Source organism: Diplodia corticola (assembly GCF_001883845.1).
Source record: "Diplodia corticola strain CBS 112549 chromosome Unknown scaffold1, whole genome shotgun sequence".
Classification (NCBI taxonomy): Eukaryota; Fungi; Ascomycota; class Dothideomycetes; order Botryosphaeriales; family Botryosphaeriaceae; genus Diplodia; species Diplodia corticola.
In genome coordinates this window covers 1182414-1196381 of record NW_017971480.1, presented here as the reverse complement: position 1 = coordinate 1196381, position 13968 = coordinate 1182414, and the positions used below count along the sequence as shown (strand labels likewise).

The 13968-nt window shown below is 57.3% G+C and overlaps 3 protein-coding genes across 3 annotated transcripts; 1 reads left to right on the top strand and 2 right to left on the bottom strand.

The window, feature by feature from the left end:
* Positions 1–108: 108 nt before the first annotated feature.
* BKCO1_1000374 (pre-mrna-splicing factor cwf21) lies at positions 109–3753 on the bottom strand (the record flags this gene model as incomplete). Its single annotated transcript, XM_020269764.1, has 4 exons — positions 109–226; positions 327–2375; positions 2431–3114; positions 3167–3753. The coding sequence occupies 4 exons, from the start codon at positions 3751–3753 to the stop codon at positions 109–111; spliced, it is 3438 nt and encodes a 1145-aa protein (XP_020135362.1).
* Positions 3754–4237: 484 nt separating this feature from the next.
* BKCO1_1000373 (glycoside hydrolase family 53 protein) lies at positions 4238–5440 on the bottom strand (the record flags this gene model as incomplete). Its single annotated transcript, XM_020269763.1, has 2 exons — positions 4238–5168; positions 5223–5440. 2 exons carry the CDS (start codon positions 5438–5440, stop codon positions 4238–4240), a joined length of 1149 nt encoding a protein of 382 aa, XP_020135361.1.
* Positions 5441–7175: 1735 nt separating this feature from the next.
* BKCO1_1000372 (flavohemoprotein) lies at positions 7176–8441 on the top strand (the record flags this gene model as incomplete). Its single annotated transcript, XM_020269762.1, has 1 exon — positions 7176–8441. The coding sequence occupies one exon, from the start codon at positions 7176–7178 to the stop codon at positions 8439–8441; it is 1266 nt and encodes a 421-aa protein (XP_020135360.1).
* Positions 8442–13968: the final 5527 nt, after the last annotated feature.

The following is a 13968-nucleotide window of genomic DNA, read 5'->3' as shown; positions in this document are numbered from 1 at the left end:
CATAAAAAAAGATATCTTGCGCCGAGCAGATTATCCATTCAGCCCTGCTGACATGAAATGACCAGATCCAAGACAACTCCTGCTCCCATACCCTGGTGTGTTGTGGTGCTAAGCCTGTTCTTTGAAGCTATCCATAGATTGAGGCTCAGAAGTGAAAACGCCATTCAGAGCTTCCTCCGTTATGCTCAGTACCGAGCTATCGATCCTTTCATTGCGGTCTGAATTTCTTAAAGAAACCCGTTAGCACTCCGCAAGCTCGGTTTAGGGAGTCTTTACGTTGACGCGTCTCCAAAAGGTCTCATGGCAGAAAACAAAGCTATACTCACTCGACATGCTTCTCGGAAGTCCCATTGACAACAGCTTCCGCAGCCGGGGGTTTGTAGTCGGGATTGAAGAAGTCCTGAAACCGCTCCGGCACTTCCGACCCCGACTCCTCGCCGTCTTCCGGATCCGCAACAGTGGCTTTCCTGCCCTTCCTTGCATACCTCCCTCCCTCGTATCCCCGGTCCGTCTCGGATCCGTCTCCGCTTTCTCGATCCTCGGCTTCTTCGTCTTCGAGGTCTTCCTCCTCCTCAGATCGATTGCCCCTCCTCGTTGACGACCGCCGCCGCCGCCGCCGTGCTGCCGCTGCCGCTGCCGCCGCCGCCGCCGCCGTACGTTTCTTCGCCTTCTTCTTCAGCCGTTCGAGATCTTCGCTATTCAGTTGTTGCCCGTGTAGCACCAGCGCCCTGCTGGTGCGGTCTGGGCTCAGCGTCGACCTCCGAGACGGAGGAGACCTCGAGTCGGCTCCCGGCCAGTCTCCGTAGAAAACGCGTAGCGAAGGGAACATAATGTCCCAGGAGTTGGACCTGCGGCGCTGGGGTCCGTGTCGAGTCGGCGGCGAGTCGTAAAAGTCGGAGATTCTGGCGTTGTAATACCCGCTGTCTGAGCGTTGGGGCGGCGGCGGCGGCGGCGGCGGCGAGCGTCGTCGGAGGGGTGGGGCTCTGTCGCTAGTTGCTAGGAGATGGCCGTGTCCGGTCATCCTTGACAGAGGGCTGGCCGTGCGGGGGCTGAAGTACTCGTTGTAGTAGTAGTCGTCGTCGTAGGCCCCTGAGCGGCCTCGTGGAGACGTTTGCCGCTTGCCTCGCTCGAACGCGCGTCGTGGGCTTTGTCTTCTTTCGCTATGATACCTACTCCTGTCGTCGTAGGAGTCGTTGGTGTTTGATCGCCTGATGAAAGGCCTGCGTGGCGGTGCAGGAGATACGTATCCATTGCTCTCCGTCGGATCGAAGTCATGGGGAAACCAATCATCATGTATGGAGTCTAATCGCTCAGCAATGCTTGGTATCAGAGGGTCATATTGAGTGCTGCGGGGACGCGAGCGTGACCGGGACCGCAGGTAGTCACGAGATGCAGGCAGGCTCTGTGCGTACGTGTCTCGCGACGAGCTCCGAATGGGCAATGATCCATATGGCGAGCGATCTCGGCGTGTGTATAAGCCGTCAGTAAGCTGCGGAGAGCGAGACTGGCGGGGTGTTTCCCTTGGATCGCGGCTACGGCTTCGGCTTCGGTGGCGGCTGTAAATGCTTTGTTCGTCATCGAAGAAATCCGGCTTGGAATCAATATCGCTGTAGGTGCGAGCATCGGACAGTAACTGGGGGAATGCAACCGGAGCATGACCACTTGGCCTGCCTGTAGATGGGCGTGGTGCCGAAGAAGTCATGGTGTGAGCTTGGCTTTCAGTATCTACAGAGTTGGCATCGGTGCTGGTGTCTTGCGATCCAATGTGGTCCGTATAAATACCTGGGGCTTCGGGGCTGATTCGTACACGGTGTTCAGGTGTAGCTACAGCCTCCAATGGCTTACTTGAAGGTAGTGAATCCGGATTCTTTTTCAAAATCGATGTTGGAATGGTGTTTGTTGCACTCGAAGGCCACGGACGATTGCTGCCGGACCTTTGAGGAAGCTTTGGCCTCGTGGGCTCTTGTGGTGGGTAGTCGTCCTGCCTCTGAAGGATTGCAATCACGGACATAGCCTCCTCAGCATAGGTCAACAACCCTACCCGAATCCTATGTCTTGTTATCTGGATCCCTACCAGCTGCCATGCAAACGGTTGAGGCTCGGCGTCTTTGCATTCCATCAAAGCATGGAATTCGTCTTTGGCTGCTTGAGGAAGCGAGGCGAAGCTCTTCAAGACGGACTTGTAGTTTTGCTTCTTTACGATTGCCAACAGTGTTGTTACAGGGAGAGGCATTCTAGACCTGGGGGTCTTCAAGGACCACGCTTCCAATATTGGCTGCTGTGTGCTTTGAGCCTCAGTTGACGAGGAATCAGAGACAAAGGATGCGGTTGCTGAGCCCCATCGACCAAACAAGCGTTTCCGTGGTCTAGATCGGCTGTGAAAGGAATCAGCTACATGGTGGCTGGCGAGTGCAAGCACGAACCACTTACCGTGAGGTCGAAACAGTCTGGGTTTCACTGGTTGTGGATCCTGCGGTCTGGTCCTGGGAGGCAGCTGCTGGTGTGTCAATGAACGTGAGTGGATCAAGCTGTTCTCCGAATGCTGCGCTCTCCTCAATCTTGCTCATGACCTCGTTGACCTTTTCTTCTTCCAAGCCAGTCCCTACTATGGCCTCCCGTATCCGAGTCTCGTACTCTGCCTTTTTCTTTTGCCTTTCTGTCTCAGTAATCCTCTCCTTTTCGTTCTCTCGTTCGACTTCCCTCCTCGCTTCCTGTTTCCGTCGTTCGTTTTCGGCATCTCTTTCTACTTGTTCGGCAAGGGCGATAAGTTGTTTTCCTCTTTCCGTTCTGCGTCTCTCTTCCCGTTCTTTCTCCCTCAGAAAATTGTCGTACTCTCTGAATTCCTGCTCCTCAGCCTGCCTTCGCGCCTCGAGATACTCACGTATCAGTTCCTCCTCGTCATCATCAGATAGGTAGGAGCCATCAGATGAAGACATGCTTGAAAGATCGATCTCAGGGGAAGGCGACCGTGGCCTCGTCGCCCGTCCGTTCTTCTTTCCTTGCCCTTTCTTGTACTTTGAGCTAGCTTTTTCCTTTGTGTGCCTCAATCTTCGCAGCTTCGCGCGGGCGTCGGCACGTTGCTTCTCAATATCCACGGATGATGGCATTTTTGACCTTCCATGACGAACTGTCAGCCAACACATATATGGATCTTCGGATTACTCACAGCTTATGGGCAGTCGCGCTGACCATCAACAGCTGCAGCTCCAGCTTCAATTCTCCCAAACGCTCTCTCGGGGCAGCCAGAAGCTTCTTGGACAACAACGGCCACTGCCACTTTTGCCGCTTCTTGATGAGGAAACCCTCCACAATCTTGTCCAGGTCTGTCTCGCTTTCGCTAGGTGCTCCCAAAGCGCTGCGAATGGTCAAGATGGTTGCCTTGAAGTCCGCCGCGAGCCGCTTGCAATTCTTCTCGCCGACGGGGGATAGAAATGCCGTCTCCTGGTTCTCGTCGAGCAGTTTCGATAGCCCACCTACGTGGCTCGAGGCCTGTTCCACCTCGATCACAAGCGCCTTGATGTTGTCCTCGGCCGCTTCGACCTCGTCAATGTACCTTTTGAGCGCTGCGGCAAGCTTGTAGCCCAGCTCCGCGATGGCAATGATGTCGCCCACGCCAGACATGTCCGGGCGTCTGAGTTGCTCAGACCGGTTTTTAGAGATGTAAGCGCGCAAGGCTGAGGTGAAGAAATAAATATGTGGCGGGATGGTGATCAGCCGCACGTGTTGGCCCCCACCTTGCTTACTTGATCCCATCGGCGGCTGCAATGGATTAATGGTCCATAGGATACTTATAAAACCCCTTTTGTCAATTCCGTTGAACCATTCTAGGTGTTGAATCACTAGTTTTATATACTAACTGGAAAGAATGTCCTACATAGCGGAACGTTGCGGCGTTCTGGAGGCTATCTGGCTTATTTCGGCCCCCAATATGTACTATTCTTGTCTTCATCATCTATGATTTGCCAACATACTGAGACATAGCTGATGCTTGGTTAAAGGCCTTTCTACCTCCTTCGTAATCCCTCATTGTCCTGTGAAGTCTAGACAAGTCAAAGCCAGCCAAGTCAAGTGAGACCTAACATGTTATAGATTTACCTGCATTTCATAGGGGAATTCTTGAGATCTTTGCAGCCGACTTTATTACTGATGGCATATGAGGAGCACAGAAAACTGGCTCATCTACATCCCGATATCTGTACAATTCGGATCCCTCCAGAAACCAAAAAAAGACATTACATTAGTAGTTAAACATATTCACCGACTTCCTCGAATACGCATACGTCGTCGGATACGCGCTATAATCCGCCTGGAACAAAATCGCATCGTCGCACGCACTGCCCAAGCTGGTCAGATTCGTCCACGCCGGCTCCCAGTAATGCACGCCTTGGCCGCGGCCCTCGGGCACCTTCCTCACCACATCCATGACCTTGCGCACCCAGTCGACCTGGCCATCGATGCTGACGGGGATGCTCGGCTCGCTGAGGTCCGGGACGGGGCCCCACGTACCCGAGCACAGGATGGGGTAGTCCGTCTCGACCACCTGGACGGGCTTCTTGTACTTGCGCGAAATGGTGGTCAAGCTCTTCTTGAGGTTGGCGAACGTGGCCGAGGTGCCGTAGAAGGGGTAGAAGGAGAAGCCGAAGACGTCCCAGTCGGCCGTCGACACGAGGCCGGTGTCGGTGAGGGCGGAGAACCACGTCTCTTGCAGCGTGACGTTCCAGCCGTTGTCGACGTGGATCATGACGTCCGGGTTGTGCACGCCGCTGGCGACGGCGTCGCGGACGCCCGCGCGCGCGGCGGAGAAGATGGTGGCGAGGCCGGTGAAGTTTTGGGCGCGCGCGCGGTCCGAGGTGAAGGCGTCGACGTCGACGTAGCCGAGGGGCCAGACCATGCCGTGGCGGACTTCGTTGCCCAGCGAGACGATGGAGAGGTCGACGCCCGCGTCCTGGAAGGCGTGCATGGTGGTGTTGACGTAGCCGCGGATGGTCGTCGAGAGCTCCGGCAGCGTCTTCGGCCAGGCAACCGGGGCGTTGTTGTGCTGCGGATCCGCCCATGTGTCGGAGAAGTGGTAGTCGAGGTAGATGCGGTAGCCCTTGCTCGCGAAGCGCTTCGCGAGGTCCAGGATGTAGGCCAGGTCGTACTGGCCGGGAATGGGGTCAACCCACAGCCTGGTATCATGTCAATTTGGGATCATGGGCTGGGCCGGGTGGAGATGGACAGACCTGAGACGGACAGTGTTCATGCCGCCATCGCCGAGGATGTCCTCGGCCGGCCGGGTCTGGTTGTTCTTTGCAGTGTCCTTGTAAAGGACGCCGCCATCCTCCAGCATCTTCAGAGAGGAGAGATCATGTCCCTTGTAGAAGAAGGGCGCGGGCTTTGGGGCAGCGGCAGCTCCGGAGAGCAGCACAGAGCCCACGGCGACGAGCTTCGTGATAAGCATGATGGTGTTGATGTGGAGAGAAGCTTAAGATCTGCTGTATGGACAAGGGAGGAGTTGCAGGCCCTTCTTATAGAACCAGCTTCGAGGCTCTGTTGGAGAAATTCCTCCAATTGGCAATGATGCAGCGGTAGTCTACCGGCGAAAATGTCGTATACTGGTGCGGCTCACGAGGTGGCAAGCCAAGTATGGAGCCCCGCACTCGGATGGTTACCCAAAAAGGAAGCTGCCAAACCGCCCATGAATACGAGTGACGGCGTACCCGGTACCTGGATGATTCGCATGGAGCCGATCGCCGCTAGCCGTGCCCGAAGACTTGCATTTGGGTTTGAAACAACACACGGCCATCATCGGCATCCCAGAGTCCTCTTGCCTGCTCCAGCAAGAAGCATCTTCAGTCTGCCTGTTGTTCCTGTAAGGTGCTCAGAAGCTCGCTTAGGTGGCGACGCCACAATATCCACAGGCTGCATTTACCCGGACGCTAGAAGCTGGGGCGTCGGGCGCTGCATGCTCGGCATGCCGTCTTCACCGTGCCCGTTCGGATCCGGGGCTTTCCAGAGTCCAACGAGTCTCATGACGGGTGTGACGACGGAGTCTGACTCGGGTTGAGCCAACCATTAAGGCTACGGGCTTGCACGAGCCATGGACCAGCTGAGTCTTCTGCTTAGCGAAATGCGCTGTCCATTGGTGGCCGGCCTTACAAAGAAAAATTCGAACGGCAGTCCTGTTCTCTTAAAGAGCGAGAATGCAACAATCCGTGAGATACGGTTGCGGCACTGGAATACAGTCGCGCCGCTGGACTTCTCAGGCTTGAACGAAGACCTGAATGGCTGAAGGCGGCAAGAAAAAAAAAGTCGCGAGGGTCAGAGGAAATTGCCAAGATTCCAGGCCGGTATCAGATCCATCTGCTTGTGCGATGTAGAGCAGTAGAAGCAGAAGCAGTAGCAACGTCGCAGCCAGTTGCGTCGCGTGTCTGTGAGGTTGAGGTTGCCGTGTGTTGGTGATGAAAGAGACAACAAGGGGTGGGCCATGGAGCCACAGGGCGACGGGAGCAAAGTGGTGGCCGCCGAGTTTCGCTCCGCCGCTTCCTTCAACACCACGTCCGTCATGGCCAGCGTCTTCACCCAGAGCCACATCACAGTCTCCGCAATGTCCCGGCTTCTCGCGCCCCAGAAAACACGTCTCCCACGCGTCTTCGGAACCGCACCTGGCCTTGGCGGCCGCAGCGGGCGGCCGTTCTCCGCTCGTCTCCGCATCTCCGCGGAGACCCCTTCTCCGCCGGCCGCTTCTTTCCGCCGCGCTTCTAATCCAGATGCTGACATTTGTGCCATTCTGAGCTCGCACTCCCGTTCCGCTCCAGAAATCGCGTAACTGCAATCGCTGCTATAGGTCCATCTTGGTAGCTCCAACGGCTGCGCTGAGGCGTCGCTGAATCAGCCCGTCTTCTGCCTTGTTGCCGTGATTCTCGTGGCCGGCCACGCTTGCGCTTCCGAAAATATCCAACGCTAGCTGTGCTCGAGCTTCTCCTCCAAGGGAAGTATTACGCCTGGTGGAGTGACACAATGGTCATCTGCATCGAGAGGATCCGGCTGCGACCTCTGCTTCTTTTCTGCATGTCCGCGGAGCTTACCCACTGCTTCCGTGTATAAGAAGCCGGAGCAGTCTCCTGGGACCGTCATATTGCATCACATCGCATCCCCAGGGACAGTAATATCACATCTTCCACCCCACCACACCAATGCCTTTGACTCCTGAGCAGGCCAAAATCATCAAGGCCACCGTGCCCATCCTCGCCCAGCATGGAAACACCATCACCACCCGCTTCTACGCCAACGTGCTGCGCGAAAATCCGGACCTCAACAACATCTTCAGCAACACCCATCAAGTCACCGGCCACCAGCCGCGCGCCCTGGCCATGTCGCTGTACGCCTACGCCTCGAACATCGACGACCTCGGCGTGCTGAGCCCAGCCGTCGAGCTCATCTGCCAGAAGCACGCCTCGCTGTACATCCAGCCAGAGCACTACTCCGTCGTCGGCACCTACCTGCTGGCAGCCATGAAGGAGATCCTGGGCGACGCCCTGACGCCCGACATCCACGACGCCTGGGCCGCCGCGTACTGGCAGCTGGCCGACATCATGATCGGGAAGGAAGCCGAGCTGTACAAGCAAGCCGACGGCTGGACCGACTGGCGCGACTTCCGCATCGCCCGCAAGGAGCCCGAGTCGTCCGAAATCACATCCTTCTACCTCGCCCCCGTCGACGGGAAGCCGCTGCCCGCCTTCCTCCCCGGCCAGTACATCTCCATCCAGGCGCACGTCGCCGGCCTCGAGTTCAAACAGGCCCGCCAATACTCCCTCTCCGACGCCCCCAACGCCGCGCACTACCGCATCAGCGTCAAGCGCGAGCCGGGCGTCGACGGCGTCGCGCACCCGGGCTACGTGTCGAACGTGCTGCACGCCGACAAGCGCGAGGGCGACGTCCTCCGCGTCTCGCACCCCTACGGCGACTTCTTCTGCGACGCCGCCGCCCTCCCCGCCGCCGACAGCCCCGTCGTGCTCCTCGCCGCCGGCGTCGGCCTCACCGCCCTCATGTCCATCCTCAACACCCTCACCAGCTCCACTTCCACCACCGACCAGCCCTCCCGCCCCCGCCGCCCCATCTCCTGGATCCACGCCGCCCGCACCACCCGCGCCCGCGCCTTCGCGCCCCACGTCCGCCGCCTCGCCGCCGCCAACCCCAACCTCCGCGCCGTCAGCTTCGTCTCGCGGCCGGACGAGGCGGCGGACGTGCCGGGCCGCGACTACGACGCCGTCGGCCGGCTGGAGCTGGGCAGGCTGGACGCCGAGAGAGACCTGTTCGTCGCCGACGGGCGCACGAGGTACTATGTGTGCGGGCCCGAGCGCTTCATGGTCGATATGCAGAAGGGGCTGCGGGCGCTGGGCGTGGATGAGGAGAGGGTGCATTTGGAGTTGTTTGGGACGGGGGGTGTGTCGAAGGCTTGAAGAGAGAGAGAGAGAGGGAGAGAGAGAGGGAGAGAGAGCTGTCTGTAAGATAGGGAAGCGGGGATTGGTTCACGATTTTGAGTTCCCCCCTTCTCAACTCCTATTTGATCGAGACGCAGGGAAGTGCTCTGTTTTATACCTTGTATAAAGGATTGTTGGCGCTGATGGGTTGTTTTCAAGCTGAATTGTTGTAAAGATAAGAGAATTGTATAGAATATTACATCTTCGATCGTTCCGTCCCACACGTTAATATGCCTTGATACCTTTAGAATGCGGAGGAATATATCGTGATAAATATTCTCAGGATAATTTACCCTGCTGACGGGATTGATGTGTGCCAATGTCTGGGCATTTCTGTACAGTCTAGAATTCTTAGACTTACGTCTACTATGTACGTCTGGGATAGGTGCTTCAATCGCCTCCTAGAACGAGTCTACATGTCTACTAAGATGTCATATGAAGGGGTCAATCTTTCGTTGCCAATCATGTTATTGGCCATCCCCGTGATCTTATCAAGCGTTTTGTCAGTGAGTGTGGATTATGGGGGTAAGAAGTTCCAGCACGCCCTTCAGGCCTCTGAACAGCCGCCCGAGTTCACCTCCGAGAGGGGTCCATCGCTTTCCTGAGGGATGCTCTTCGAAGAGTTCTTCGGGCAGTCTGCTCTGGAGATAAATTCCTTGACCAATAGATGAGCTCCGATAAAAGGCCTAGGATGTGTCTGTACGGGGGAGATAGGTTCCCGACTCCTTTTTTTTTTTCAGAGACCATGGAGAAGACAAAAAGTGAATTGGAAAAGGACGACGATGCAAGCACAAGCGCCAAACACCTGAACAGAACGAGGCATTATCAAGCAACCTAAAGATATTCGATCACCCGAAGCTGATACGAGAATACTCAATCGGCTGCTCGCGGGATCAGATGAGCTGCACGAAAATTGCGAATAAGACCCAGCCCGTCGGTTCTCACATCGGCCAAGAAGTCACAATTTACACTTCCATCTCCTTCGGTCGCGGGATGGACGGAAGCATAAACGAGGCATGATCTCTCGACTTCTGGCGGCCGGAAAGTAAGTTACTAGCCTATTACGTACCAGCGGGACGAGCTGTTGGCCATACTGGAACGCGCGGCGTCAGAGAAGGTTCGTATGAGCGGCCAACCGTCCGGTCGGAGTTGCAACCCGATCAGCCGGGCTGGTTGCTTCGGGTGTTGTAATTTCCTTTACCAAGTGCGAGGATGGGATGGGTGAGAGAGAGTTTGGGGGTTCAGAGACGGAAGAGCGGGAGATGACTCGGGAGGCTTCAGCAACGACCGGGGGGGAGGAGCTGGCCAGAGCGATGCGGGCCGCACAGAGCGAGTGCATCATCCATGAAGGGTGGATTAAGGTTTGGGTGGGTTGGGGCTCGGCCGGGGCGGGGGAGGGCGTGCATCCGGCACCTTGTGGTGCGAGGGGGAGAAGGGAGGACGTGAAGCATGGGTGGCGGCAGGCGGCAGGCGGCAGATTTCAGTTTAGTGTGGCTGCTGGTCCGGGGGGCGAGCGGGAAAACAAAACGGTCGAAGTGTGGAAGGTGCGGTAGCGGTGGCACGGGAAGGGCGCGGACTGGTACCAGCCTTTTTCTTCTCGAACGAGCGAACGAGCGAACGCACCCACCCCCGGCCGCGCGCCAGCCCGCCAGCGCCGCTTCAGCCCTGCCGTGAGGTGTGGGCCCTGGCGTCCCTGGCGTCCCTGGCGTCCCCGGCGTCCCTGGCGTCAGTCCCCTCCCTCAGCTCGCCCGCCAGAAGGTCCCGCTTGCCACACGTGGCGCCCGCGCCCCGGCGCCAGTCTGTGGGATGTGAAGCCTTGACCCTGCGAGTGCCTTGGGCTTGCTGTGCCGCTGCCACGGCCCTGTTTGTGGCGCTTCCACAACCGCTCGCCCTGTTTCCACTTCGCAGCCTGTGAGTGCAACCGCCGCTGATAAGATCATGCATGGGATGAGGCCCTTGCATCTCCGAAAATCGCGACCCATCTCAACACCGGCTCACCTGTATCTCAAGGAGCACTAACAAAGGCACAACCATTGATCAATTCCTAAATGGGGCACGCGCGTAGCAATCAACATGGCACGTATTTTCGTGACTCGGCGCGTGGAGGAGGTTTATCTCTCTATCTCGCTATCCCTCTCTCTCTCTTTTTTTTTTGAGGGGCAAGGAGAAAAAACAATTCAGCACGACTCGTTTCACGGACAGAAAGCCGTCCAACGGTGACACCCCGTCATCGGTGGCACTCGGCGGCAAGCTCCGGCATGCCGGAACGTTCTATGAGGTCAGTACGTTACGATAACCGGTAGCGGTACCTGCAGTCAAGTTTTCGTTTGAATGTCACGCTAAGTTGCACAACCGATGCCTATCGGAAACTTGGATATGGCGTACCAGATTCCTAGCATGCCACAGTATTCTTTTTTATCCACAGCATTGACTTTGAGCAATTGAATTTCTCTCATCCTCGTAAACATCTCGAATGGTATCTTACAATAGAATAAGCCCCGACTATAGGTCACCACAGAGAGTGAGCCGTGCGTACCTTTGCCCGGAAGACCAATAGCTACTGGAGTTCGTTGGAATACTGAAGCTGAACTTGAAAAGATTTCCGATAGCTAGCAATCGCGGAACTGTACTGCCGTGAGATTGGCTGTGAGGCGAATTAATTGGGTGGAAAACTTGTAAGTGCAGCATCAAGTATGTTCTACTGTGTAGATCATAAAGGGAGCACATCAGCTGCAACTGCATCAATGAAGAAACGAGATGCAGCACCAGAGTGGGAAAACAAACAAGTAGCTGTCACGCAAAACTTCACACCTGTGTCTCCTGAACAGCAGCCACAGATGTCAGAGTCTTTCTCGTCAGGGATTGAGGATCGGCTCACAACAAACGAATACAGACCTGTGGGAATAATGAGAACCCTGAACATCTATCGCCTGAGTCAAGTGATAAGCGGCTCTTGACGCATGACCTCACATTTGTCATTGTCAGGCTTCGAGAATTCACGTCAACTGGCTGACCACTCATTTCCTATTAAGGGAATGTTTGGGTGTCGCATTGTTGTGTACCATCGTGAAACATATTCCATCCTTCTTGGGGGTTCTCCACCGCAATCAAACTCTTGCTTCGCCTGTCTGACCGGTGTTGCAACAGCCTTGAGCCACGATCGATGCGATCTGGAAGGGTCTCCATCCAGGGGACCACTGGCATTGATTCACGGGAACAGATGATCGCAGTGGAGATTTGGGACGATAGCGAAGAGGAAAACGGTCGAGGAGGAGCCACGCTGCGGCACCGGTAACGAAGTTCGGCATCCGACCGATTTACCGTGAGCTGGGGGACACCGCGCTGCCGAGAGCTTAAACAATGGACTGAACGTTGGCCCTTTGGGTTGTTGCCAAGCGAAAACAGCCCGCACCTGGGCCCCCCTCAAGCACGGGGCGCAGCCCAACATGATACAAGCGGCGGTAGTCGGACCACAGTCAGAGTCTACCGCCGTAGGTCGGTGCGCCGGTGGTTTGAACAAACAGCACGACAGTGCCTGGGTGTGAAACCGCCTCAGCCATCATCGAGCCGCAAGGCTAGTATGTACGCGGAAATCCGGTGAGCGCGTGCTCTTAGGCCTTCGACGTGGGGTCTTTTTGAAACAGATCTTCTCTTGCCTTTCGGATTGTAGCATCCGCCGTCCGGTCGCCACCGCGTATGCAATGCGGTATGTCATGTCGTACCACGGCAATGCGACGCAGCCATCCGAAGCGACTAACAGTGGAGCTGTCCGAGATCAGGTGAATGGTTTGATTGAGAAAGCAGGTGCTCAACCTGCGCTCTGACGACGCGGCATCAATGCATACCCATCGCCTAATTTCTTCGATCGTGGATCTACGGTCTCGACCAACCGGTACGGCTTAGGCAGCAACGGAACCGCCTTGCGTGATGGATTTGGAGCAGGATTCCGGGACATGAGATGTTCTGTAGATGATTGAAGGGCCAAGGAACCGGGGTGGCGGGAGATGAAGATTGTAAATCACGATTTACCTGTCAAGTGACGCTCAGCCCTGCGGGTGAATTGGTCGTGGCGTCCTGGATACGCCAACCAAGCGCCGAAATGGTGATAGGAAACCTGCTTACGGTGACGGGATAACAATGAGTGCGGGGTCCCCGATATTAAAGGATGCGTCAATGCAGAGACCGCTGACGTTGACGCCCTCGTGGTGGCCAGTGATCTGGCACGTCCAGTCTGCTGCCCGTTGGTAGGGCTGAATCTGCAATGACCGCGCCGCACGAGGCAAAGCTTGTAGACAGGACTGCGCGGAGAGACGTTCCTTCTGGACCGCGGCAGCGAGCCGGCGTTGGTCACATCTTGCCATTGCCGTACAGGCCGCCGCCACAGGACGGGAGCGTGGGAGCATTGGACGCCTTGCCGCCCAAGTCGGCCGGGAAGACTGGACTACACCTGCAAGATTGCAGCTCTCCCGCTGGGCTGAGCCACTTCGTTCGATATGATCGGATTGTGGACGCGGCTTGCGGCGTTTCATGCATGGGAATCCAGGTTAGACACGCTTCTCGTGCGGCTGCTCTGCCTTACCCGCAAGCACTGAGGTGGCAAAGACCCCTTCAAGACCCCTTTCCAACTGCCACCAAAGCCAAAGAGGGGGGGCCCAGCAGCGCTTGCCAACACACAGCGCGAGGCGAGGCCCCCTCGGCCCTTCTGGAAGACCTAAAGAAGCCGGGAGGACCCAGTCAGGCCCGGACGCCGTGGCCAGCGGGGCCAATGTCCGTTCAGCCTCACGCGCTGCCAATGGTCCTGAGCGCCGGGTCATGTACCAATACAAGCCGCAAGTGGCTAGGGAAGAAGCCGCAGAAGTATGGTATCCGCTCTTTCCGCGTCAAGGTGTGGCGGACCGGCCCCCCGCTAGGCCTCTGAAGAAGGAGTTACGAAGAGAATCTCTGACCGGTTAGGCTAGCGGGCGGTCAGACTGCCAACTCACAGGCGCGCGCGCAGCCGGTGGGTGCGCCAGAGAAGATCGCAAGACCAGGCGGCGAGGCATGCGTCCCCAGGATCTCGGGCGCCGGCAGGCTGCGCGATCGGGATCTCGCTGCTGGGCAGACGGCGGCCTGGCGCGCCAGCGGGCAGCCATGTGTCACGGCAATGACTCGCAGCGAGGATGGGGAGATGAGGTTGGGAAGGAAGCAGCGGCTCCTGCACGTCCTGGGTGCGGCTGGTCCCTGATGGGAACCCCTGCCCAATGCTTCCGGTGGCTGCAGACTGAAAGGCGACAGACCGCTCTGGGGGACGAGTGCGGTGAGCGCGTCTGGAGAAGTGCGGTGAGATCATGGCGCGGAAGGTGTGCGGCGCCCCGCCGGGGGTCGAGGGCCGCGCGGATGAGCGGGAGTTAGGCGGACGTGGATGGCTGCTGGCAGCGCAGACGAGGCAGCACGACGGGCGATCGAGCGTCGCGGGCTTGGCGCGCGCCGCCGGTGGACGGGGAGCCTCGCAGCGCATCCGGGCAGT